The 27,004-nt window shown below is 37.3% G+C and overlaps 1 protein-coding gene across 8 annotated transcripts in view; it reads left to right on the top strand.

Moving 5' to 3' along the window:
* The window catches only part of LOC117242074 (F-actin-monooxygenase Mical), a 109,842-nt gene that overhangs the window by 72,867 nt on the left and 9,971 nt on the right, over window positions 1–27,004 (top strand). For 5 of the 8 annotated variants that reach the window (XR_004495174.1, XM_033508435.1, XM_033508438.1 and 2 more), the window contains exons 2-19: window positions 16,656–16,943; window positions 17,702–18,026; window positions 18,430–18,788; window positions 18,903–19,160; window positions 19,387–19,589; window positions 19,691–19,824; window positions 19,931–20,178; window positions 20,261–20,383; window positions 20,973–21,200; window positions 22,291–22,530; window positions 23,195–23,336; window positions 23,436–23,557; window positions 23,606–23,830; window positions 24,289–24,448; window positions 24,526–24,689; window positions 24,768–24,970; window positions 25,047–25,228; window positions 25,319–25,443. Coding sequence is in view for 7 of the 8 variants with exons in the window: in XM_033508435.1 (XP_033364326.1) it covers window positions 16,656–16,943; window positions 17,702–18,026; window positions 18,430–18,788; window positions 18,903–19,160; window positions 19,387–19,589; window positions 19,691–19,824; window positions 19,931–20,178; window positions 20,261–20,383; window positions 20,973–21,200; window positions 22,291–22,530; window positions 23,195–23,336; window positions 23,436–23,557; window positions 23,606–23,830; window positions 24,289–24,448; window positions 24,526–24,689; window positions 24,768–24,970; window positions 25,047–25,228; window positions 25,319–25,443 (3,729 nt within the window). In the remaining variant the exon portion in view is untranslated. Of the gene's footprint in view, window positions 1–8,342; window positions 8,438–16,655; window positions 16,944–17,701; window positions 18,027–18,429; window positions 18,789–18,902; window positions 19,161–19,386; window positions 19,590–19,690; window positions 19,825–19,930; window positions 20,179–20,260; window positions 20,384–20,972; window positions 21,201–22,290; window positions 22,531–23,194; window positions 23,337–23,435; window positions 23,558–23,605; window positions 23,831–24,288; window positions 24,449–24,525; window positions 24,690–24,767; window positions 24,971–25,046; window positions 25,229–25,318; window positions 25,444–27,004 lie in introns of those variants that run through there. The other 3 variants (XM_033508436.1, XM_033508437.1, XM_033508441.1) reach the window with 3 other exon arrangements.

The following is a 27,004-nucleotide window of genomic DNA, read 5'->3' as shown; positions in this document are numbered from 1 at the left end:
TGCCTTACCCTTTAAAGTTTCGTTCACTCGCCATCGTGTTATCGACCGTTGTCGAAAATTATTTTCAAAACGTTCACTTCGTGGTAAGATCGTGGTTTAATCGATCGAATTAATTCCACTAATGGAATCTGACGAATCACGGAGTTACAAATTACGACTAGGTATTAACAAGTTTGGCATTAAAACGTGGCAAAGTTCCGCTTTAGGTACGCAATTGCAAGTCAATTTTATAAAACACGATCGTCCTATTTAACAAAATTACGAAACAGTAAAACCTGCACAATAGAAATCGCCAACATGCGACTTATAATTTGTCAATTTGCTAGCATCATCGTTAACAAATTATAGAGCGAGACGCTCCAGACTAACCGATGTAACGCAAAACGACCCAGAATTAAGTACACTTTCATAAACCATAAAATTATTACGTTTAGACGTTATAATTTTCCCCATAAATATAGCTCGCTGAAAGTGGCATGAAAGCGTATAATACGACATTGGCATTAGTATGATTGTCATTCGGAAATCGTCTCGGCCGTCGATCATGTTAAAGACGCTATATTCGTTCAAGGAACATCTTCGACCGTACGATCTTGAACACTCGTAAATACAAAGCGTTTCGCGATGTAACGATAAAGATCTACATCGTCGTGTAATCGCGCGAACCAGCCACGCATTGTTCGCGCTGTTTCTTAAATCTGGAGCGCTCGATCGTTCTTAGTAATCTGCCTCTATCTCTGGACGTAGAAAAAACCAAGGGAATGACAGTGGCTTGGTTCCAAGTTCTACCAAAACGTGGCACTACGAAACTTTGCTGCTGTAGCCGTGGTCCGTTGCTCAATAGTGTTGCTAGACTTCTAATAGATAACCCAGTGAACCGTTTGGCCGGTTGCGCTCGTTCTTTAAACCGCGTTCAACGTTTAACATTCGGGTCACTTGCCCGATCAAGCGTCGCAGGTGGTACGAGTCTTACGGTAAATTTCTGTACGCTGTTTTCAATAGGCAGTTACCGATGCGCGTGATAGTCGTTCCCTTCGATGGGAAATAAATCTGTGGTGGCAATCGTCGGTGTACGAATTTATTGCGAAGAGGTGCGTTCGAGGGTGACCGAGATAATCGCGCGAATCAACTTCATTGACGGATAGTTGACCAAGTATACGTTGACGTGGGTTAAGGTAGAGATCGACGACGCGGTATTTCTTCGATATTTTGTAATTTATCGAGAAGAATCGGTTCGAGAATCTAGAAATCCGTACGATTCGGTCGGAAATAAGTAGCGATGAAATTGTATTTGGCAGAGATGCGATGTATACGTTGATGCGGATTGAGACAAAGATCGACGATGAGATATTTCTCAGTCGTTTGTTAACTTATCGAGAAGATTGGTTCGAGGATCTACGCGGTTACGTGAGTAATAATGATTCTCATTGGCGGATAGTTAGAGTTATGTCGCTGTGGGTTAAAACGAAGATCGGTGACGAGATATTTCCGAGGTACTTTTCATTTCATTGAGAAGCTTGGTTCAACGGTTTCTGTGCAATTTCTAACAAATTGAGTGTAAGCTGTCGCGATATTATTATACATGTTTCTAGTAGCACGTACAAAGGGAAAATATCCAACGTTACTATTTTAATAGAAAGCATAAAATTTTTGAAAAACTGCAAGTTGTTCCCGGCAGATATCTCGCTGGCAGAACCTACGCAATTTGCCTTGGAACGAATTTATTGGACAGCGAGCCACCACCTTGTCGTTAAATTTATACCGCTACGCTGATAACTTTGCTCTACCCATCATTTTTTTTTTTTTTATAATAGCGTTTCGAACAAATAACATTTCTACTTCCACGAGCACTGCCAAGTGCTCTTGAATGCTTAAAGATTCCAATGTTTTTACATTACCCGATCATCATAATACGATACATCGTACGATTACGTAATTACTATAATATTTCTGAATCTCTTCGGTCTTATACGTTCTTCCGCTCGATAATTTTGTACCTTTTGTCTCTTAGATTCGAATCACTTGCAGCTTCAATTCTTTAAACTCTCGTTATTTTTCGTTTCACTATTGGATTGGCAACTAAGTGGTTGCGGATCTTATCGATACCACCGAATGACAAAATCCGCGATCACTTAGTTGCCAGCTCGATACATTCTTTCGTCTACGATCAGCTCACAGATTTAAGGGGGTATTCTGGTCTAGAGGCATGAATTTCGGGCGATTTTCGAAGCTCTGTACAAGCGAAACAAAATATATTTTTGCCATCCTTCTTTTTAGCATTTGCTTATCGATATTTCGAGATTACGTGAAAAATTCGCTGAAAAAAAAAACTCAATATTTAAAAAGTTACGAGCTGGCAAAGTTGGGCGCTGCCAAAAAAATGGGGTGTCGCGGCGTGCATGATATCAAACCTTCTGGTCATCCGAAACAAAAAATGCGAACGGATTCTTAATTAGTATGGATGCCGCTATCGTCTGAACCTTGGAAAAGTCAATACAACATTTTTTTCGCAAAATGACGGCCGTTTGAAAAAAAATTTCTTATTTCGCACGTTTTCTTGACAATTCCGAACGTTTAAAAAATAGTAATATTAAAGATTTTGAGCTGAGCATGGTCCGGACGATAGAGGAATATATAAGGAATATTCAGACCAAATTTAAAATAAATCGATTCGTTAGAACTTGAGATATCGTGTACGCCAACTACTGTTCATTTGTTCCGGTCGAACCGCAGCAGATGCCGCGTCACAAAAATGGCTGTAACTCGTAAAATAATTGAAATTTTGAAAAATCCTTTTAAGGGCGTATTCTTGAATATCTAAACTTTGGAAATATGAAAAAAAAATTTTTCGATTTTTTCAAATTTGTAGGCTAGAATATCCCCTTAACCGAACAGAGAAAATGATATCGATTTTCTGTGCATAATATGATTCGCGTGCAATATAAATTTGATAGTTTCTATCTCGGAACGATCGCAACGAAATGGTTAAAAATTCGGCCAGAGGCTGGAGTTTCGTTGTTTCTTGAAACGTCGAGAACCTCTCGAGAGAACAAAGGTGGAAGAAGCGAAAAGTATGAGAGCGTAGGTATAATGTGGACGTCGGATGACGCTCGTTTGCCCGGACAATTTGTGATAATGACCGGAACAGCTGATCGTGTGCTCACTACGAGAAACGATTCCTCCTCTGCCGGCGTGAAACCGCGTATATCTCAATTTGTACCGTGTGTTCGATCATCAAAGTTCGTGATTACCACGTTATATCCGTTTTCTTCGCATTAACTACCAATAGCCTCGGCGTTAATCTTTCGTTTGCTCGCTGTACAGTTGCAGAAACTTTTCACGAACATGTCATATCGTGTAAAATAAATTTTGAAATTCCATTAACATTGCAACGAATACGAATATCGTTATACGGTGTTAGTAAAATTTAACCAATGCGAAAATGTATAACTACAAACGTACACTTGGTAAAAATTATACCAAAATATTTGAACAGTCGATTATTCATTATTTTCATGAACCTCGATGCCCAATGGGGCCATTTAACGTTTCTCGTATGCTTGACACTTTAGGTTACTCGTGCTGTATACTAATATTTTTATGAAATATGTGTTTACGGTAAATGTGCTCTAACTTCTGTATACGTACGTTTTCGAATTGCTTTCAAATAGCAATATAAACACGATAATAGTGTCACGTTAGAGCGACGAGGTGGACAATTTTCTATGGTAAGACTGCATTTACATTTTCCATAATTTTCGCATGAAGTTGACATATCAGGTTCTTCTATAAAGTATATCTTCGTCTATATCTTCGATAAATTGTTTCGCTCCTTCTTTTCTTTCTTTTTTCTCCTTTTGAATGAAAAACATTCTTGGTTAGTTGTAATTAACATCTTGCCATGAATTTCATGAAACGTGCATACAACTAATAATTCTGAACTTACAATTCGAATGAAATTACTATACGAATTGGCTGTAGAACCGAGCGTCTCGAATAAATCGTTACGGTCTATTTCTTTACGAAAATGATTCTTGATTAATCGATAGTCCTGAATCTAAAATTCTAACGAAATTATTATGTAACTTGAAAATGACCAGATGCTTGCGTTCGTTCCAGCGGAGATGCGCGTAAAATCTTTCAACGAAACGCAAGCCGTGTTCTAACACGGACTTGTGTCTTAATGATTCGACGTATCCGGAAAAGAAACGTCCGAGTAATTTCCGTTTCTAAGTTACTATGTCAGATGCATTAGGAAAGATACGGATCTTGAAAATCATTCGGTCAACGAGGCTTCTTAACGAATGGCTAAAGCAAGGAAACGCGTCTAGAAAACACGTCCAATTTCGAAATAAAACTCTGCGGAATCGTTAATGAACTCAAACGCTTTTCCGCTTCGTGTGATGCACGGCAGATTTTAACGATGCGAAAGAGACATCGCCGGTGAACGAACTGTGCACGCGTTAATTACTTTTGCATCATCCCAGTTGGTAGAGTCGCTACTCGTCGGTATTAATGTAACACGATTCGAATGAAACACGAAAATTTCTCTTGCAACTAGATACCTTGCAAATTAGTTCTATTAACGCATCGCCGTTGGCAAAATATGCACGCATGATACAACGTCTTATTAACACGTTCCACATCGTCCGACCCATATGGAGAAATCAAAGTTCTTTTTTCCAGAGGATACGCCTCTTTTTATATTTCTTTAACACTAGGTTTACTTTCTTTCTAGGTTTCTTTAACACTAGGTAAACGAAAATACACATTTTTTTTTTTTAATCGATTTATTGAAATTAAGCCTGAAAGGAACAATATTAGGCTTCGCGTTTAAATAAATTATTAATAAATAAAAAGTCTTTTTTTAAAAATATTACTAAAAAAAAAATAACAATAACATTAACACTAGGTTTGCGGGACCCGCCAATTTGACGGATTTCGAACTTCGAAATGAAATATCTCGAGAACCATAGCATTAATTTTAACCATTTTGCATCGTAAATTAATCATTTCATCTAAAGAATTTATACACAAAATTATTTTTTCCTAGGCTTTCTAATTTTTGAAATCTGTATGTAGTATACCTACCTCTACCCGTCAAATTGCCGGGTAAAAGAAAATACGCATTTTTCTTTAAAAAAATCGATTTATGGAAATTAAGTCTGAAAGGAACAATATTAGGCTTCGCGTTTAAATAAATTATTAATAAATAAAAAATTAAATTATCGCTAAAAAAATAACAATAACGTTAACGGTACAGGGTAATCATATCTATTGAGCACATTTTTTGCAAATGTACTGAATGTTGTTTGTGCATTTTCCACATACGATCTTTTTGCAATATATACAATAATTATTACTTCTATTTTTTTTTTTTTTTGCAATAACCCACTTGGCAACTTTTTCGCACTTCTGACTTTGAAGGTGACAGAAACGAAGCGTCTGATCTTTGGCAAATGTTCTTCTTGTTTTCTCCAGCTAATTCCTCGCCTAAACAAAATATGAATTCCTTTCTGAATAATTTCGATCTGTTGCACCCGTCAAATTGACGTCCCGTAAACCTAGCGTTAATCGTATAGTCATACAGTACAGAGTATCCGTGAATTTAACAATCGACAAAAAGCGTTATATAAATATAATTCATTGGAAGATTTATTAAACAGTTACGGTAAAACTACGAAGTAGGATAGGAAACAGTAATAAACTTGCGATTATCATTAGCTGTTAATTATTCCGTTTCGACATTTTCTTCTGACAGTGATAAAAGATTGGATTTATCATCCCATGAAGCTCGTTTCGCGATCTTGTTTCGTCTCGCTGAACCGATCCTGGACTGACCAACTTTTCGTATCGATTCGATGTATATCTCACTTTTTTTAGACTGTTCGTATATAAATTGACTTGAAATTGGAGGCGATATTTCGTATTCCTATTATACAGGGTGGTTGGTAAGTGGCGGTACAAGCGGAAAGGGGATGATTCTACGCGAAAAAAGAAGTCGAAAATATAGAATAAAAATTTAAAAATTTAAAAAATTAAAAGAATAACGTCAATCGAGACAACGATCTACAGTGAGATCCGTTGTAACGAGACGCGATAAAGTGCACGCGTACCGAGCGAAAATTCAAAGTCGATTTTCTCGAAAACAAAGGCTCGAACGACAAATTTTTATTCTATATTTTCGACTTCTTTTCCGCTTGTACCACCAGTTACCAACCACCCTGTATATAACTTTTTAATAAAACTTTAAACGATCTTTGTTTACGCGACATGTTCCGCTTGATCGCAACGTTGTAATATAATGAACAAGTTTGGCTGTGAAAGAACAGGATAGCTCGTACTTGCAAATATAGAGATCGTGTTCAATTTACGTGCTTCTATTTCGTGTGTCTCGGAACAACCATTTGAAGGTGGTTTAACTACATTTTCCTGAGTTATCACTGCTTGCTCTCGGGACTTTGATGGAAATATATCTACATGTTGCTCAGACCAAGGAACTGTCAAATTCGTAAACAACATTATATTCGACGTTGTGTTATTATCTGTGAAATGGTAGATGTTTTCGTAAAATATTCTTGCGTGCGCGGTCGTCATAAATTAACGTTTAGTTATGTTACAAGAGCGCGACGTAGATCACCCTCAGTCAGCTTCGATACGATTCTTTCGTCTATTTGAGAAAGAAAGAAAGAAAGAAAGAAAGGAAGGAAGGAAGGAAGAAATTCATATAATAAAAATTATGTTAAATTAACAGACTTTATGTAATTTAGAAAGTCACAATAGCTAACGTCATCGTTATTTTCGCGGAGGAAAAATTCGAAAATTGGATTACGTCGATCGTAACGCGAATATTCCGTAATTCGCTGTTTCTTTCCAGACGCTAATTCTTCAAACGACGTAAAATTAACTTACATAGAGATTTTCAAGAACTTGTTAGGTAACGTAAGTTTTATAATAAACGTTCGTCAACCCTCGTGTTATTACTTACACTTTTCCCGGAAGCGACGTCCGATAAAAAATAAATAGCCGCGACGACTATTTTCATCGTCGACGATGATTAAAAAAAAAATGCTTTGCTGTTGCTACAAAGAGCAGCCAATAACACGGCAGACCATTTACCGATACTTTGATCTTGCGAACGTACTTTCATCTAATCTTTCGTGCGATGATTTACCGGAGAAAATGAGAAAAATTCGCGGAATTATAAAGAAATTATTCAGATAAAATCGTCTATCATTCGACGTTTGTAGTTCGTTGAACATTTTTGTGATTTACCTACATTCGTTCAGTATCCGTACTGATCGTAATTTTTCCAGAAGCAACGTTCGGGCAACACGTTCTTAACTATCTTCAACGTTCTCGTTAACAAGCTAATTAATTTTTCTAATTTTCAGAAGGCATTCGCTTCTCAATAAACTCTTTAAACTTCTAGTTTGCTTTAAACTTCGAAAGACGAAGAAAGTTCACGGAATTGCGCAGATAGAATCATCCATCTACGACGTTTATGGTTCACGAATATCTTGATACATTTACGTTCGTTTAATTTCTTCGTCGATTACGCGTTTCGTAGAAGCAATATTTCGACAAGATTCAATACGCCGACTATACTTTCAACGTTCTCGCCCAAATTTTAACCAATAGACCGTCGATGTTCGTACGAATCTATCCATTTTTTATACTAAAAAAAAGTACATAGAGATACCTGTACATGAAAATTTGTTTCACTCCCGAAATATTACAACGAGTAATATTTCTTTAGTACTTTAGTTTACGCATTTTTCCGTATTCTTTCTGTCCATTTAAATTTCCCACAAATGCACGAAGCATACATTTTATGTTTTATTATATATATATATATATTATATACATTTTCACATGTTGTGTACACTACGTACATTTCTATCCATTCAAATCTTTCACAAATCTCGATCTTCCATCAACGTCTCCAGAAAATATCCGCTTCTCGATAAACTTCGCAAACGTCGTCGACTCGTCAAAATTCATTCGATTGGAAGCATCCCAAACAACTATTATACGCGCCATTTATTTCGAACGAAGTATAACGTCTCATCGAACGTACACTTTACGTTCGTTCACCTTCCAGATTAATTATACCTTTCCTTCCCCCTTCTCCAGGAAACGAGGTTCGAGCACGAATAAACAGCCTTAATAATTATTTCCACCGTCGAAGTGCGTTACGAAAAAAGAAGAAGAAAAAAAAAAGAAAAAAGAAGGAGCAAGAGAAGGAGAGGAAAAAAGGAAGCGAAGCATCGCTTTAGAGACGGTCGATATCACGACGAGAGTTTCGCTTTGATCTCCGCAGAACGTCCATAGGGAAGGTTCTCGTGCTTCCGTTTGTCGTATGCGGAATACGCGGTGGCACGAGGACGACGACGAGGCAAAGGCATTGGCGGCAGGAGCAGCAAGTTATCAGGTCGTAAGTTCAAAGAACCGTGTGGAAGAACATCGGGTGTATCGACTGCGGTGCGGCACACGATATTACGATCGTTCGCGAGGACGTGACCGTGCATAACGAGTCATTGTACGCCACCGTGGAGAAATTAGCGCTGGCTGCCGCCTACAGAGATAAAATTCTACGCCTCGAACTCGTAATTATCGGCTGACCCGCGAAAAGATACAGGAGACGTTCCTCCTTCGCGCGAGAGATCCTCGGAGGTGTCTTTGTTCTTTCAATCCGATAAAGGCGATGGGAAATGCGAGAGGATCGAGGTTTTCGATTTCTGTATTTGTAGTTGAGATTTGTTGCGCAGGTAAGGTAATATACCTGACGCGTTCTTTCCATCGAGCGTTTTAAATTGCGTGGTAAAATTGCGTTTTTCTTTTTCTCTTTTGGTTCATGTGTATTTAGTGCTCTTTATGGATACTGGAGCAGAGAAATTGTACTTTTTATTGATTTTTGTATGTGTGTGTGTGTTTAAGGATGTATGGCAGTAGGAATCGTACGGTAACATTGATATTTTGAATAATATGTACGTAACACGCGGAAGCAGCAGTAGCATAAAAGTGGTATATGATGTAATAAATCAATTTTTCTTCACAACCGCGTGACGAATCGTAATAAGTTTCTTTGAAGCCATATACGTATGCCATTAATTTGATACACCCGCTAGAGCTACTTTTGAAGGAATATTTTTCTATTTGTACCTGTATTTCACATTGCATACTATTTTTCGTAGGAGAGAACATAAGCGCATATATGATACACGTTCGTTATATGAAAAAAATTTTTATTTCCATTTGCCTCCCAGCTTTGCTTTCAGTTGCACACGCAAAATAAGACGGAACAGTAACCGTAAAACTTACGCGTAAACAAGAACACATACACGTTAAACCAGAACGGTAGACGTAAAACTTGTCGAAAAACAAAAACGCATATATGACAGATCATAACATAATCGTAGCTTAAGTTAAACTGTGTTAGCTACGCGTACAACTACCTACATTTATATACAGGGTGGTTGGTAACTGGTGGTACAAGCGAAAAGGGGGTGATTCTACGCGAAAAAAGAAGTCGAAAATATAGAATACAAATTTGTCGTTCGAGTCTTTGTTTTCGAGAAAATCGACTTTGAATTTTCGGTCGGTACGCGTGCACTTTATCGCGTCTCGTTATAACGGATCTCACTGTAGATCGTTGTCTCGATGGAAAAATTAAAAAAAAATGTTTATTTTATATCTTCGACTTCTTTTTTCTCGTAGAATCACCCCCTTTCCGCTTGTACCACCAGTTACCAACCACCCTGTACAATCGTTATAATTCAAGTTAATGTCAGTCTACGTAAATCGAAATATTGAACGCGTATGAACTAGCAATATCAGCGCTAGAACTACCGATAGTTAAGACAAAAGACTGCTCTTTAAAATATACGTCTGATAGAATATTTGTATATTTGTCGATTTACTACTTTCTTACAAAAAGAATTCCCTCGTGTTACTTTCTGCATTCTTGATATTATCAGTCCATCTGGAACCATAATCCCTAAACGAGGATTGACAGGGTGATAAAATTGTAGACCCAACCATTACGACCGCTGTGGTAGCTCTAGCGTCGGCAACGATATTAAAATATACGTCTGATAGAGTATTTGTATATTTGTCGATTTACTACTTTCTTACAAAAAGAATTCCCTCGTGTTATTTCGTACATTTCTGATATTATTATTCCATCTGGAACCATAATCCCTAAACGAGGATTGACAGGGTGATAAAATTGTAGACCCAACCATTTCGACCGCTGTGGTAGCTCTAGCGTCGGCAACGATATTAAAATATACGTCTAATAGAATATTTGTATATTTGTCGATTTACTACTTTCTTACAAAAAGAATTCCCTCGTGTTACTTTCTGCATTCTTGATATTATCAGCCCATCTGGAACCATAATCCCTAAACGAGGATTGACAGGGTGATAAAATTGTAGACCCAACCGTTTCGACCGCTGTGGTAGCTCTAACGTTAGCAACTATAGCGAGGCGTTTGTCAATTAGACGATGAATGACGGATGGCTTTTGATTCCATTCAATACATTCGAGCAAATACTCGACTTCAAATATACAACATAGGACAATCGATAAAAAGCATGGAAGAACGGTGGAACCTCCTTTCGTCCCAAGCTTCCGCGTCAATGATCGATACTATACCTAACCCGAACGATGCTGTTTATACTTTTAAACCCTTCGATTCTTCGTTTAACACGATCGTCGTAAAAACAACTCGCTATGACGCGATACATCAAACAGTATGCACATAGCGGCGCCTCTAATCGCTTTATTGCTCGGTTTTTAGTTACAACTTCGAACAAGCTTAGTTAGAGGAACATTGGCGCTAGTAGGCCATTTGCAGCGTCTTCAGCAGCGCATTGGAAACTGCACGGCGTAGCCGACCAATCCGCATGAATTATGGGACTCGTATCGCGGAAGTCGTTTCTAAATTGATTCGTAAATCAATACCGGAGCGTGACCGAATATCTCTCCTCCTGTTCCTCGTTCACCACCTCTTTCTCTTCAGCCATAGTCCGTGGCTGATACGGGCGCCAGCGCATCGCCACGATTCTCGGCATCCCGCTGTATTTAGCTCGCACTTATCGGAAGACGAGCACCGATGATCTGTATGGTCGAGTCGAAAGGCACGCAGAAGGCATGTCGGCCAGCACCTCGTGACATTTCGAGTGGCTCGAGGATGGTCCGGGGCGACCACCTCGCCTAGATCTGCCTACTCGCCTCTCGTCGTTTCGTCTCTCTCTTTCTCTCTCTTTCTTTCCATCACCAACCTCGATCATGTTTACCATTAGAAGCGGAGTTTTCTTCCGTGAAATGCTTCTGCGTTGTTCCAATCCTGATAAATTTGGTACCGTTAGGTTTGTAAACGATTTAGGAAGTTTATAGCAGGTCCCTTAATTTCGGAATATGAACATTTACATAGAAGTATTGCCTATTGTTCTTCCGAAAGGATAATCGTAAAATTGTCTTTATATCCGTTATCCTTTTGCGTGGATGTGGTTGGAACTGTTCGATTGGAAAAAGGTAGGAAAAAAGGTTGAGGCGTAGCTGGCTCGCATCGTGTGTTCCAAGATTCGTGCGACGATGGTACTCAAACTAAACTCTAATCATAAACTCTTCCGGTCACCTGTGATTCGATGATATTATTCATTTTCTTCTATTCCGAATTACCAATGAAATTCGTCGAATAAAAGGCGAGGAATATAAATGTGGAAATTGAATAGCTTGGTACTTCAGATTTTATAAATCTTCTTTATTTAATAATAACACTCTTCCAATGGCGAACAATGTACGAATTTATTCCAACAGTTGACTGAAATTAACAAATAACTAGTTCGTTAGTTTAGACCTTTCATCTTTGTTATTTAACAGCGAAATTCCTTGAGTGCCGAATATAGCATTTGTTTGAACAACCGACTGTTAAATTAATATTTACGTATCTTCTGATTAATTAAAGAAACGATTATTATACGACAAACAAGTAATTTATACGGCTGAAGATACGATAGGGTTTTCTTGGTCGTTAATTTAGACCTTTCATCTTTGTTATTTAACAGCGAAATTCCTTGAACGGTGAATATAGCATTTGTTTGAACAACCGACTGTTAAATTAATATTTACGTATCTTCTGATTAATTAAGAAAACGATTATTATACGACAAACAAGTAATTTGTACGTCTGAAGATACGATAGGGTTTTCTTAGTCGTTAGTTTAGACCTTTCATCTTCGTTATTTAACAGCGAAATTCCTTGAGTGCCGAATATAGCATTTGTTTGAACAACCGACTGTTAAATTAATATTTACGTATCTTCTGATTAATTAAAGAAACGATTATTATACGACAAACAAGTAATTTATACGGCTGAAGATACGATAGGGTTTTCTTGGTCGTTAATTTAGACCTTTCATCTTTGTTATTTAACAGCGAAATTCCTTGAACGGTGAATATAGCATTTGTTTGAACAACCGACTGTTAAATTAATATTTACGTATCTTCTGATTAATTAAGAAAACGATTATTATACGACAAACAAGTAATTTGTACGTCTGAAGATACGATAGGGTTTTCTTAGTCGTTAGTTTAGACCTTTCATCTTCGTTATTTAACAGCGAAATTCCTTGAGTGCCGAATATAGCATTTGTTTGAACAACCGACTGTTAAATTAATATTTACGTATCTTCTGATTAATTAAAGAAACGATTATTATACGACAAACAAGTAATTTATACGGCTGAAGATACGATAGGGTTTTCTTGGTCGTTAATTTAGACCTTTCATCTTTGTTATTTAACAGCGAAATTCCTTGAACGGTGAATATAGTATTTGTTTGAACAACCGACTGTTAAATTAATATTTACGTATCTTCTGATTAATTAAGAAAACGATTATTATACCGACAAAAAAGTAATTTGTACGGCTGAAGATACGATAGGGTTTTCTTGGTCGTTAATTTAGACCTTTCATCTTTGTTATTTAACAGCGAAATTCCTTGAGTGGCGAATATAGCACTTGTTTGAACAACCGACTGTTAAATTAATATTTACGTATCTTCTGATTAATTAAGAAAACGATTATTATACCGACAAAAAAGTAATTTGTACGTCTGAAGATACGATAGAGTTTTCTTGGCAAAGATATGCGTCGTGTTTTACTTCGAGTACACGTGATAGCCATATCACAGGGGCACACATAACTCAGCTTTTACGTCAATTGGATTATTCGATGATCGATACGTCAAAAATCATTGGTAATTCCATAACGTTGGTTCGCAAAGCACGTGACGCTACTTTCGTCTGCCTCGTGCAACTGCAAACCTGCTCCTATCGATTTTCTATTATCTCACATAGGCTAAGCCTATCGGCGAGTACCTAGAAACGAGCCTAGAAATAACCATCCTCCCGCTGATAACATGCTAAATGTAACAAGATCTACAATTTACGTCCTTAGGTACGAGAAAATCGTGTTACGTAATCGTTTTTATCTTGAATCGATTGAAAACACCGGTGTCATCCGTACAACATACATCGCGCCAATATTTCCACCGATATCTCACATTTTCCATTGAAACGAGCACGCGTTTTTACGAAACGTATCGACTCGAACGCGAGGCGCGGATAGCACGTTATTGTAAATTCGATAAAACGTAGGATAAATTGAAATTCGCAGCGTACGCTTCGTAAATATCGTCCGAACGTGTATCGAGATGCGCGATCGAATCGACGATGGTGCAGAGATTTAATACGATGTCGTTAATCTTTGAACGTTGCTGTCGAAGGAAATCACGTTTGCGCTATTGTGGATGAAATTGCAATAATCGATAAAGAAGATAAATAAGGCGAGTTAATATTTCATCGGTATTCGACGTCGGCTGAAAATAGAAAATTTATTATTTCCCATGGTTGCAGTAATTAACAGGTAAATAACAGCGCGATAATGTTATTGCAAATCGTAACGTTCAAACAAAACTCGAATAAAGTAAAATTTCGCTCAAGTTAGCCTTCGAGAATCGAAGAAACAAAATATCGTAGATCATTCTGAAAAAAATGGAATATCGAAAATTATTCTTGGAGAAGATGTCGAAAGACATTGAAATTTCTGTGAAAAGGAGTTCACAAGTAATTCGGATATTCTATTCGATCGTCTCTATGAAATCGAACAATTTCCTACGATTTGATTAAAACTTGTCTAATATCTCCGATAGCTAAAAAGATTCTAACGTCTGTACGTGCAAAATTTGTGGAAATGCGACGAGTCGAGCGTGTTTAATGCTTTCGTCGAGCGCCTAAAACCAGGACGAAAGAAATCAGCGTGTAGCATTGTTCCCTTTAAACAACGCGACGTTTCGCTTGTCCACGCTCGAGAGACAGAAATATTCGATACGAAAATAAAACGCGTCTGCGGTGAAAAATTCCAGGATAAATTCGTGTTGCGTCAGGGGAAAAAGGAAGGGAAAAGGATCGCGAGACGCAGAAGAAGAAACCGCAACGAGCTATCGAACGGAATAAATACGATCGATAGATGCACTGGTATTTAGGTGAATTATAGCGATCGTAAGAAACGTTCTCTGTGCCACATTAACGCTACGCGTGAAATTTTATGTATCGTTATTTCATGCACGCTCGTTTCGCAAATTTATTTAATATCCACGTTGTTTATCGTTAATCGGCGTTCGTTCCGTTTTACCATCCAGGGCAATCTGTAAATTATCGTTGTACGAATTTAATTACGAAGCATCGTGTGCCAGGTAATTTATATCGCAAATTCGACGAATTTCTACGTGCTCCTTTTCTCTTCCACCGCCAGCGATTGGCGATAAATCTCGATCGGGAGCGAGTAGCTGGTGGTGTGCGATTATTCGATTGAAATTATTGCGTATTAACTTTGTATCAACTTCGCCTAGCGTTAGTCATCGAAGGATGTGCAGTTTTCCTGATTAAATCAGCCTCTGTTCCTTTAAAATCGTGGAAATAACGTCGGGACGAATAGTTCGAAACGGTACGTAGCCGCGTTACGAGTTCTCTCCCCACGGTAGCGTCACGCAAGATCCTAAAAATCGGTAATTTATTATTCTTTTGTTAGTCAAATTGAATTTCTATCGGTGAAATTTGCCTCGTTCGAATATTGGCTTGGCGACTGAGTGATTGCGGATTTTGTCATTAGGTGGTGTTGACAAAATCCGCAATCACTTAGTCGCCAACCCAATAGAATCGCCACAAAAGTTAACGCGAAGACAATTGTCAGTTTTATACATATATATTGGGTTGTCCTGAAAGTGTCTTTCTTCCGCAAACGTGTTGTTTGCAACAGTATACCTTCGTACAAACGTGAAACCAAGTCTGTGAACGGTCGCGGTGTTCATCTCGGCAGAAGAAAATGGATCGTACGTAATTCGAGAAAATAATATAAAACGAAAAACTGCGAGGCGAAGCATCGTAAATACGTTTCACGGTTTGTTCGACTTAATGCCCGATTCAGCTGTAATTGCGCCTACGATTGCTTCCAGTTCGATCGACGCTTTCTTCGTGTCAGAAATGGCAATTTGCCGCCGTTTACAACCAGGATATTTCATTTCCATACGACAAATAATCCTTTCAATTCACTCGCGCGACGACTCGTCTTTCCTTTTCCTACTTTTCCTCTGTCGTTTTCTTCGGGTTACGATCCAGTCGAAGCGACACACCACGTACCATAGAATTTCTCATGGGACCAACACTTTACGTTTGTTAGATCTCCATCTACCTAAACTCTATATACCGCAATGAAATTCCTGTTATCTTGCAGTTAAACGAGTCGTCGATTAGATCCGACGTTCGACTCGATTGTTCGCCATACGTTCTTTTATTCGGTCGCCTGGAGAGTGTCTTTCTTTCGCAAACGTGTTGTTTGCGACAACGCACCTTCGTACAAACGTGAAACCAAGTCTGTGAAACGTCGCGGTGTTCGTCTCGGCTGAAGAAAATGGATCGTACGTAATTCGACGAAATAATATAAAACGAAAAACCCTCGTGCGTCTGTTATTTCCTCGTGAAACGAAAGAAACTGCTCGGACGATCTAACGAATGTTTTAATAGGAAAGACTCGTCTTTGAAAGTTTCGCTGCGTCTCGTTGAGACTTTGAATGAAATTTTGGCGAACACAACGGCGTCTCTACGACGTCTATCGAAATTATACGATAGATCTGAGCAAACAAAGCGACAGAAATTTACAGATACCTTTGTACTTCGATATACAAGAATTCATAAAAGGAAAACGCGTTTCGAAAAATGAATTTTAAAAGTCGCGTTGTAATCTCCGATGTGTCCTCAGATTTATTTAGATTTAGAAAGATACCTTTCAGGCTGACTTTTGTCCGACGTTTAAGACAAATATATTTTTGAAACGTGTAATGTTATGTAATATTCGGCAAAAGCCAGATACGTGTCTCTTCGATTTAGCCAAAGAGATATCTTACAGATCGATTTTTTCCCGAATCTATGGACGACATTGCGCCGCCACGGTTATCTTATCCGTAGATACGAGAAGGTTAATTTACCTGATACACGAAGCAACTTGTATTAGTAGTTGCAGTGTTTATGACGCTTTCGCTTACGCCGGTCGTATAACAAGATTTATAACAAGTATCAATTTGTTGCAGGTAATGGAGCATCAGCAGGGTCGAAAGCAAACAATGAACTCGACAGAGGTGGCGAAAGCCAACGAAGAGTTCGATTTGTTTTGTAATGCCACTACCTTAAAATCCATTCTTGGACATTTTCGGCATCTCTGCGAATTACTCAAGATCAGACCAAATACGATCAATCAATTTTATCCAAAATTGAGACTCAAGTTGCGATCGTGGAAGGCGCAAGCTCTATGGAAAAAATTTGATCAGAGAGCCAATCACAAATGTTACAATCGTGGCAAAGCATGCCCGAATACAAGAGTAAGTGTACCGAGAATATTTTATATCCGATTTCGTCAATCTCTTTCGTTTCTATCCTTAATTTCGTTGTATCTTGCTGTTTTTAATATTATGGCGTGACGACTGTTTTTTGGAAAAACTTCATTCACCTGAAACGATATCTATCGAGACTAACTTAAGATGACTAAAGGCGTGATCAAACGATCCAAGTACGTTTGTATATTTATTGGATCAATTTAATTAATAATTTTCAAATAATTCCACTTGTCCGCGCTTTTCAAATTACTACGTGCGTTCGTGATACGAAACGCTATCGATAGCGTTGCTCGATAATGAGCTTCGCTTAACGTACTTCGGTACACGAGAAGAGGCAAAGATTAAAAAAAATTGTACCACTTTGAATTGATTTTGGCCAGATATTCCCACTAAGCCGTGAAACGCTCTTCCGCGTTTACTATCGTAAAAAATCTGTTATAGTTTTTCAAGCGATAGAAACGTATCGCGAGAGAGGATAAAGCTAATGATCGAATTAACTATGAAAGAAAAGGAACGATATACTTGTATTGGAATACAATAAATAAATAATGTATAGAAATTAAAACACCGGCATAATTTTCAAACCATCGAAAAAAGAACAAAAATTTCAACCGTTAAAAAAAAAATTATTATGATAATCTCCGTTTGAAAAGAGGAAGAGAAACTTTGCAATGTCTTCCGATATTTCGCTCGATGTTTTACTTTCAGGAAATTGGAATAACAAGGGACGTTTAATTGTTCAGGTTTTGATCATCGGAGGAGGTCCGTGTGGACTTCGCTCGGCGATAGAAGCCCAGCTGTTAGGTGCCAAGGTTGTCGTTGTGGAAAAAAGAGATCGAATGTCCAGAAACAACGTCCTTCACCTTTGGCCCTTTGTTATTCAAGATCTTCGTGGCCTAGGAGCGAAGAAATTCTTTGGGAAATTCTGCGCTGGATCTATAGATCACATCAGTATCCGCCAACTTCAGTGTATCTTGCTGAAAGTCGCTTTGATCCTCGGTGTCGAGTTCCACGAAAGTGTCAGCTTCGATTCTTTGATACCGCCACCGGAGAATCAGGAAGAGGGCAGTAAGTAATCTAGTCTTTCTAACGCTCAATCGACCCCTTTTCATCCAATAATCGACCCTTTCGACGCGTGAAAGTTTATTGACCTGTAAAATGTTCAGGCTTCTATTTATCCTACCGGTTTCTTTTTTTTTTCGACAACAACTGTTGATAAGAAGAAATTCTGAGGTGAAAGTATACCATACAGAGCACGTGTAACGGAAAGTTGAAAATAAATACAATAGGAAAGAACAAATTATTGTCTAATTGAAATCTCATTGGAGAAGAATCTCATTTTCTAATTTCATCGATGAAGTATCGAGTCTTTGTTTATGCGCTGCAAGAAATTCTACGAATCTTTCGTGTAACCGTTGGTCATAAAATATTCCTATAGTTTGATTTTAACACAAGTTTGTAATTCTTTCAGAGACAGGTTGGAGAGCGAAAACTACCCCCGCTGATCATCCAGTCTGTCAATACGAGTTCGACGTGCTAATCGGCGCCGATGGCAAAAGAAATACATTGGAGGGTTTCAAGCGCAAAGAATTTCGAGGTAAATTGGCTATAGCGATAACGGCCAATTTCATAAACAAACGAACTGAAGCAGAGGCACGGGTAGAAGAGATCAGCGGAGTGGCCTTCATCTTCAATCAGAAATTTTTCAAAGAACTGTACCAAGAGACTGGTATAGATCTCGAGAATATTGTATATTACAAAGATGATACTCACTACTTCGTTATGACTGCCAAAAAGCACAGCCTTATAGATAAGGGAGTGATTCTTCAGGTACGTCATTGTATAAAAATAATTCTACGCTCGTCTATACTATATGCTATTACAGCTGTATAACGATTCTGGCTAATTATAAGCGTGATGTTAATTAATTGGAATATATTTCAGGACTATCCAGATACAGCGAAGTTGCTCGCGAAGGAAAACGTGGATCGCGAAGCATTGATGCTTTACGCCCGTGAAGCTGCTGAATTCTCTACGGAATACCAGATGATCGGTATGGAATTTGCAGTGAACCATTACGGTCAGCCAGACGTGGCTATGTTCGATTTCACGTCTATGTATGCGGCGGAGAATGCTAGCCGGATTTTGGAACGTAGGGGTCACAGACTACTTATGATCCTCGTCGGCGATAGTCTGCTCGAGGTATATCACCTGACGTCTCTATCATCCTGCGCTTTAATTCCCACGATTTATCAAAGTGGCATTTTTCAATTAATTTTATCAGCTGTCCTACGATACTGCTGTACTTGTCGGATGATATTAATAATCTTCTTTGTTATTCTAAGTCTTCTTTGTTATCGGTGTATTATCGTGTATATACGTATATGTATACACATATGGTGTAATTTATATGGTATAATCTTTATAGCCATTCTGGCCAACGGGATCCGGTTGTGCGAGAGGATTTTTAAGCTCCTTGGATGCTTGCTGGGCAATCAAAAGCTGGGGTGCAAATGTATCGCCGTTAGAAGTAATTGCAGAACGTGAATCTATTTACAGGCTACTCGGGCAGACCACGCCTGAAAATTTGAACAGGGATTACGCTGCATATACTCTGGACCCTCATACCAGGTATGATATCTATATTATTATTGCTATAAAATAAAATTATCTGCCTGATACAGTTTTATTTGCTATTTATTTACTCGTAACAAATTTTCATTCGTTTTAAGATACCCCAATTTGAACGTATCCTCTGTAACGCCAATACAAGTGCGAGGTTTAGTCGACACAGATGACCCTGACAGCATCAAGCAACCTCCTGTACAGTCTGACATCGATATTCCTAAGAAACGACGTCGCCGAGGTAGAATTGCGAATATACTTTGATTGTAGTTACATTAGAGTATCATAAAGCTTAATGTTATGTTATAAATATTATAAAGCTTAATGTTGTCGATCGTGATATATAGATTTACGTGGAGATTCACAAGTGCATCCAGACACGCTGCTTCGCTGGTTACAAAAACAAGTTGCCCTGTACGACTCGGTCCAAATAAAAGATATGGGTGCCTCGTTTAAGAATGGTCTAGCTATTTGTGCAATAATTCATAGATATCGACCGAATCTAATAGACTTCCATAATTTGAATCCGGATGATACGGTTACGAACAATCAGCTGGCCTTTGATATCTTAGAAAAAGAACTGAGCATACCTCCAGTAAGCTATATTTCGATTTAACTTACTGATGTACAAAACAAAAGGAGAAACAACTCGATATTCTAATTGTGAATTTTTCTAGATAATGACAGGAGAGGAAATGGCTCAATGCGACGTCCCCGATAAACTCGCCATATTTTCTTATCTCACACAGATATACGAAGTTTTCCGCGGTGAAATCCCGTACATTAAACATCCAAAATTAGTAAGTAAATTCGTACGACGTAGAACGAAGTCAGAAGATTTTTAACTGGTTTCCGTACTTTATAGTATTCGGTATCATGTCCGATATCACGGACCGCATGTTTACAGTCGTCTCAACACCTTTTAACAAGCAAGATCCATCCTTGTCCACGAAAAACCGATCCTACATCCCGTAGAAATCATAGTCAGTCATTCGTCGTTTACGATCGAAGAGCAGAGTCATTGTCATATCCCAATCCTACGACATTTTCACAACAAACCGCCGTCGAATCATTAGACCACAATAATAACAAAATATCGTTAAGTGAAAACGTTACAGAAGTGGATGACAGATTTACGATAAGCTGGATAAGAAATAAACTTCAAAAGAATATAGTTGCATCATCATTGAAGAAAATATTCGTACCACCAAGTCATTTCAATAGGGATCACGAGTGTTGTCGTTCGGATAATAGTAAAGTTAACGAGAAATTACCATAAGCCATAAATCGTTTTCCATAAATTAGTCTAATCTTCGTCACAGTAGCGATTCTGTTGACTTTCTTTTCGTATAATTGTATAACGATTGCATTTGATCGTCTTTTATAAAGGAACCTGAAAACGAAGAAAGGCCTGCACATAGTAAACAATTGAGCCAATTAACACCTGACCAAAAAGTTCAGTTAATTGACCGTATCGTCAGACAAGATAGTGCGACGAGAACGAGACACTCACGATCGCGACATAACGAAAATTTAAACCCCGCGGATAAGAAGGGAGACACGATTAGTCGACGTTCTCGAAAGAGACGAAGCACGGAGAAGATGGGCGCGACAGTGGTAAGTTTTCTTTTCTATTTTACCAAATCGTATAGTATCATCCGTCGACATGTAACATCTTTAAAAAGTACAGAATATTTTTCTTTATTTAAATTTTTAATCGTATGTTTTTGAAAGCTTCTAGTTAGCAGATCATCCAAGGTTAAAAAAAGCATTCTTTTTTTTTTATTTTAATATCTAAATCGATCCTTTGCATTCGTAACTTGAGAATTCCGAGAATATTGAAATATTATATTTGAAAGAAACATTAAAAGAATTAATCGCAAAGGATTGGATCACGTACTTAACACTTTATGGAATGGTTTCTTTAATTTCATTTAAGTCATATTTATTACATAAACATATTCCATAAGGAGTTACAAATCGAACACTAACATTCATAGCCACAAAACTTACAATGCTTATATCCTATAGTCACGGTGGCAGAAGATTCAAGCACTTATGTATCGTGGGATAATCATATCGTTGTTAATCCTCTTAATTATTGGAGTTACCATTACCATGGTGCGGAAGGAAGTCGTTACATTCTAATCGCTTCGTATAGTCAACCAAAGTATCAGTGGGACATTACAAAAACTCTCGGTTATGTTGTAAACATTTTCTAAGATATTTATGTTTATGTTATATATTATATAATATATTTGCTACGTTAGCTTTTGTATTTGTCCTATTTTACTAAACGTTTGTTTACAACAAATAGATTACATAGAATTATTTGCTAATAGTCACGGCTAGTGCCCCGTAGAATTAGAGAATAATACAATAATCTAGATCTCGAAAAATAGAAACAACCATTGACATTCCTGTATCTTCGTTTTTTTTTTTTTTTATTTTTTCTTAAAGAACAAATAATGTTAGCAACGCTAAACTCGAGTTAAAGAACCCTCGATCTCTTTTATCCTCTTTTGTATCGCATTCAACCATTGTGATCGTTGCGAACTTAATAGATGAAAACCACGTAACATAAGCTGTGCAAATTGTGTGAATGATTCACAAATGAAAATTAAGCTGATTATAAAGAAAACAATCATTGTAACTATATGGATATGTTAAATTAATGTCACTGTACGATTTTACGGTGGATGTAAAGGAGGAAAGGCAGAAGAGACTCGCAGATATAGAGAAAAATCGCGCCGAACGTATGAGAAGGCGACAATATTTGCGAAACATGGCGACGCAGCAATTCTACAAAAGTATGCAGATGCTGCAAGCGAACGCAAAACGCGAGAAAGACGAGCCGTTCGAAGATTATTCGATATTCTTATACCGTCAAACTGCGCCGGATTTCAAGGATAGAGTGAAATATCTAGAGCAGAAAATATTATATCCAGTAAGCTGGAAAGTGAATGATTTTGGGAGTGCATATTGTTTTATATTTTTTTATCACTTCTTTTTTTTGGATTTTAACAAACGATTAAACAAGTCCTAAAAAAAAATATTATTTTTATATATTTCTTCAATAATGGCATTGATAATAATAAACATTTAACATGTGCAAACGTATGCAAATAACGTTTAAAGGAGAACGATTACATACTAATTATTCGATAACTTTTTCGTTGCAAAGGCGAAAGATTATAGCTATAAACGTGCATAAACTAACTATGTAATAGCAATACATGATTCTAAATGGTGTGCATGATATTTATGCATCGATAATATTGGAGGATGTAAAGGCTCTAAATTACACTACTAACTATTTTCAAATAGAAGGGACGTTTATAACATCGGTTGCGAGTGCTTATATATCTTTAAGGAACTGTAACACTAACATTACACAGTGCAAAGGAAATAAATTATGACACGCTAATTTATTTTTCACATACATATGTATATTAATAAATTTTTCAGTTTCAAATATTTTTTTTTTTTTTTTAGTTTTCTTTTTATACTTGTATTGTGATTAAAGAGGGTTCTTTCACGAGTCTTATTTTGTGGTCGTCTACTTCATCGTTCGCACATTGAAATTTATTTCATGACATTCTGTTTTTTAGGATAGAGAACCCAAGATCCACGCTGGTCATCATAGAAACAGCATAGACGAGGAGTTCTCTGGCCGAATAAAGAGCATCGAGGACAAATTGAAGGGATCTACTCCAGCTGAAAAGAAGCCCAGAGATCTTCTACGTGCCATTGGTTTGTGTCACCTTATATTTCTCTTATTATCTCGTTATATACGATTTTCCTTTTTTTATACTGAATTAAAATTTCTTACGATATTATATATCTATAAAGGTAAAATCGAGAAGACCGATTGGAACGTGAAGGAAATCGAGAAGAAAATCGAGGAGAATAAAATGGGCCGCACTGTCCGACACGACAAAGTAGAACGAGTGCCGAAGTGGAGTCGAGAACAGGTTGGCATGCGAGTGATTAAACAGTACTCGATAATCAATGTTTTTCAGATGTGTATATGCTTCATTCAGTTTTTAGCTCGACAAATCAAGATGGAGAAGAAGGGACGGGATCAAAAGGAGACAGATAGTAAGTACGCTGATATTGACAATACCCTGAAGAATATTGACAGGAAGATCAAAGAGGGTAATGTCCTCGGGTACAATAAAGTTTCGGCTATGGCCGAACAGTTTTCGAATAAAAGTCAAGACGCGGAGCCCAGGGTGTACAAATCGGTAAATACGATATTCCAAAATCTCAGTACTGGAGGATATAGTCAGCAGGATATCCGGAGTCTTTGTGACGTCTATTGTACTTTGTATTTTTCATATAATTGCTCCCAAGAGAATAGAATCGTCATATGTACCCATGTATCTGTAAATTTATTGTTTCTTACAGGATATACGGAATATATTTTCATATGATACATATGTGTAGTGCATAACACTAAAACATCATTTTACATTTGAGATTTTTCTTCCTAAGTTAATTAACTGATCTAACCGAATTAAAATATTTGTAATCCTAATGGAATTTATGTTGATACGTGTATCGTCTAATTGTAACACCTAATATGCAGTTGTGCATTGTTAAAAACGTTATAATACGATTGAAAAGCGCTGACTAAGATTCTTTTGTACTAAACATTCGAAGTTAATAATTACTACTTTGTTTCCTCGTACTTTTCTTGCAGAATGCCAAGCCCACAATAGCGTTACCCGCGCAAGGAGGTTCGGAGACGTGTCATTTTTGCAATAAGAGAGTTTATTTAATGGAGAGACTTAGTGCCGAAGGGAAGTTTTTCCATCGAGGCTGTTTCCGTTGCGAATATTGTTCTACCTCTTTGAGAATAGGTTCAATTTTTATTCTTAATCTCTTTTGGAAATCAATGGGGAGAGAATTTTTACCAATAATAACTCTTCAATGATAGGAAACCATACGTTTGATCGGGACAAGAGTGGAGGACGATTCTACTGTACACAACATTTCGGTTTCTTAGGAGCATTAAAAGCTCGCGCAGATAAGAAGAGAGTTGCAGTGTTGAACAAGGAAAACATACCTGCCACACCAGTACATCTAAAGACACCGGAGAAGGTATAATCTCAACTTCAACTTCATCGTATACGATTCTCTTTCTAAATTAAGAATGTAAATAACGTACATTGTTTTTAGGCAAAGATACCTTTAGAAGGCGTTGTTGGTCTTGATTTACTTGATCGCGGACAAACACCTGAGAGAATAGAATTTGAAAATTTAGCAGGAATATCAGACGCCGAAGAACCCCAAAGTCAGATGGATGAAGACGAATGGACGGATAGAAATTTCGGTGCTTCCACTGCAGAAATGGGTTCTAGCGATGACATTTCAGACATGAGGTGAGATATTTTACGGATAAGTATAATTAAAAAACATGATAACAGATTTTCAAACGGTTTATTAATGTTTCACCAGCGATTCGGATGACGATAACGAAGTATACGAAGAAGCAATAGATCAGCCCTTAACAACCGAAGGAACTCTTGAACTTGCCAAAAATTGGACACTACGATACTCTCATCCACATGCTGCAATGGGACAGTCTGATACTGGGAGCAATGAATATGAAGATTCTAGCGATGAATACACGAACGAAGGTACAGCTTTGATTCTTCGTTAGATTACTTCTTTATTGCTCTTTATTACTATGAAAATAACTATCTTTCTTGATTTGTATTTTTATTCAGACGATGAAAGTACAACAGCTACGGAGGATGAAGACGACATACGCGCTCGAGAGCTTAGAAGACAGGAGTTTTGGCTGAAGAATCCTACCCGTAGTTCCGATACGGACACCGGTTCGGAAACGGAGGTGAAAATTTCTCAAGATTCTATAGATAATATAACTCAAGAATCTCTTATACTTCCTATACAAACTCATAATTTTATATCGCCCCAAGAGATAGACGTGAATAATAGTGAAGTTGATCAAGATATAATCAATACAGAAGATATTGAAAAATCGCCTGATAAAAAGACACTGACAATTAATACGTTAATAGAAAACACAGGTCAACCAATAGCAAACGATGTAAAGTTTGATAGTGAAGAGAACACATCTCATAGCAAAGCATCTGGAAGTTTAATTCATTTGCCTGATTCTTCTTGTAATTTAGTAACAGATAATAGGGAAAATGATACTGTAAATTTAAATTCGTCTGTAATTGTTTCTAATCCGATAGAACAGAATAATTCCAATATACATAATGTGGATGAGTGTATTTCAGAATATGAAAGTTTAGTAGATGAAAGTTGTGTTTTGAATTTAGATAACGGTCAAGCAGTCCAAGGTGAATCATCAAATGAAAGTGATAAAGTTATTTCTAAGCTTACTGATATTGATAGTAATGAATTAAATAATGAAGTAATTTCTGTTAATGAAAATTTGGACGAAATAGGAAGTATTAATAGCGAATTAACCCAAACAATAGTTTCTAGTCATAGTGAAATAAGTAATACAGAAATGCCTGACCTGGATATTACACCCGAAACATCAAAAGCAATTAGTACATCAAACATAAAACTGCAAACAGTGTTTGCAGGAATTATGCTTCCAGATGCTATTCCATTTAGTCAGACTAGTTACAGTAATACAGTCCAGCCTAACACCGAAGAAGTTTTAAGCCTCAAGGAAAAACTACCGGATCTAATAACTTCTTCTCCAAACCGTAGTAGAGATTCGTCGCCATCCTCCTCGTATGAAATGTACAAATCAACTGAAACATTGTATGATGAATTATTAATGTCCGATAGTCAGGACAAAATGACCGCAGAAGATACAGAAACTTGCGATTCAGAGAGTACACAAAACTACATAAAATCGACAGACGATATTCCAAAAGATAATAAATTAAAATTATCCATAAAGAATCCTAAAGGAATTCCTATCGTGACTATTACTTCACCATCTCCGACAAATGAAAAGTCGTTAGAAGAAACATCTGTTGAAAGTGCTAAATTAACAGTGCCCAATAAAACTAACAATCAAGCGGTTCAATCTGACGGAAATAGTTCATTCGATAAATTAAAATGTGATTTAAGACAAAGGAAAGCAAGGAATAAAATGTCAGTGGGTGAACTTCGGCCATTATCCACTGAAAATGCCCGAAGAAAAATTAACAAATATTTCACGGACGTAAGAAAACAAAAAATAAAAGATCAAAATACACGTATTCAAAACGAAAAATCGCCTGATATTAAAGTTGTCGAATTAGATATTAAACCGAAGCTATCTGCGAAAGTTGAAACGAAAGATATAATGAAATATTTCCAAAAAACAAAGCAAGAATCTTCCGAAGAATTAAACTATAGAAGACCCGAAAGTCCAAAAAATAATAGCAATATAAATAATGATGAATTAAATGAAATTGATG

This window comes from Bombus vosnesenskii, unplaced genomic scaffold (genome assembly GCF_011952255.1).
Source record: "Bombus vosnesenskii isolate JDL3184/JDL3185 unplaced genomic scaffold, Bvos_JDL3184-5_v1.1 scf7180000016263, whole genome shotgun sequence".
NCBI classification, from domain to species: domain Eukaryota; kingdom Metazoa; phylum Arthropoda; class Insecta; order Hymenoptera; family Apidae; genus Bombus; species Bombus vosnesenskii.
This window is presented reverse-complemented; position numbering and strand designations above follow the sequence as displayed.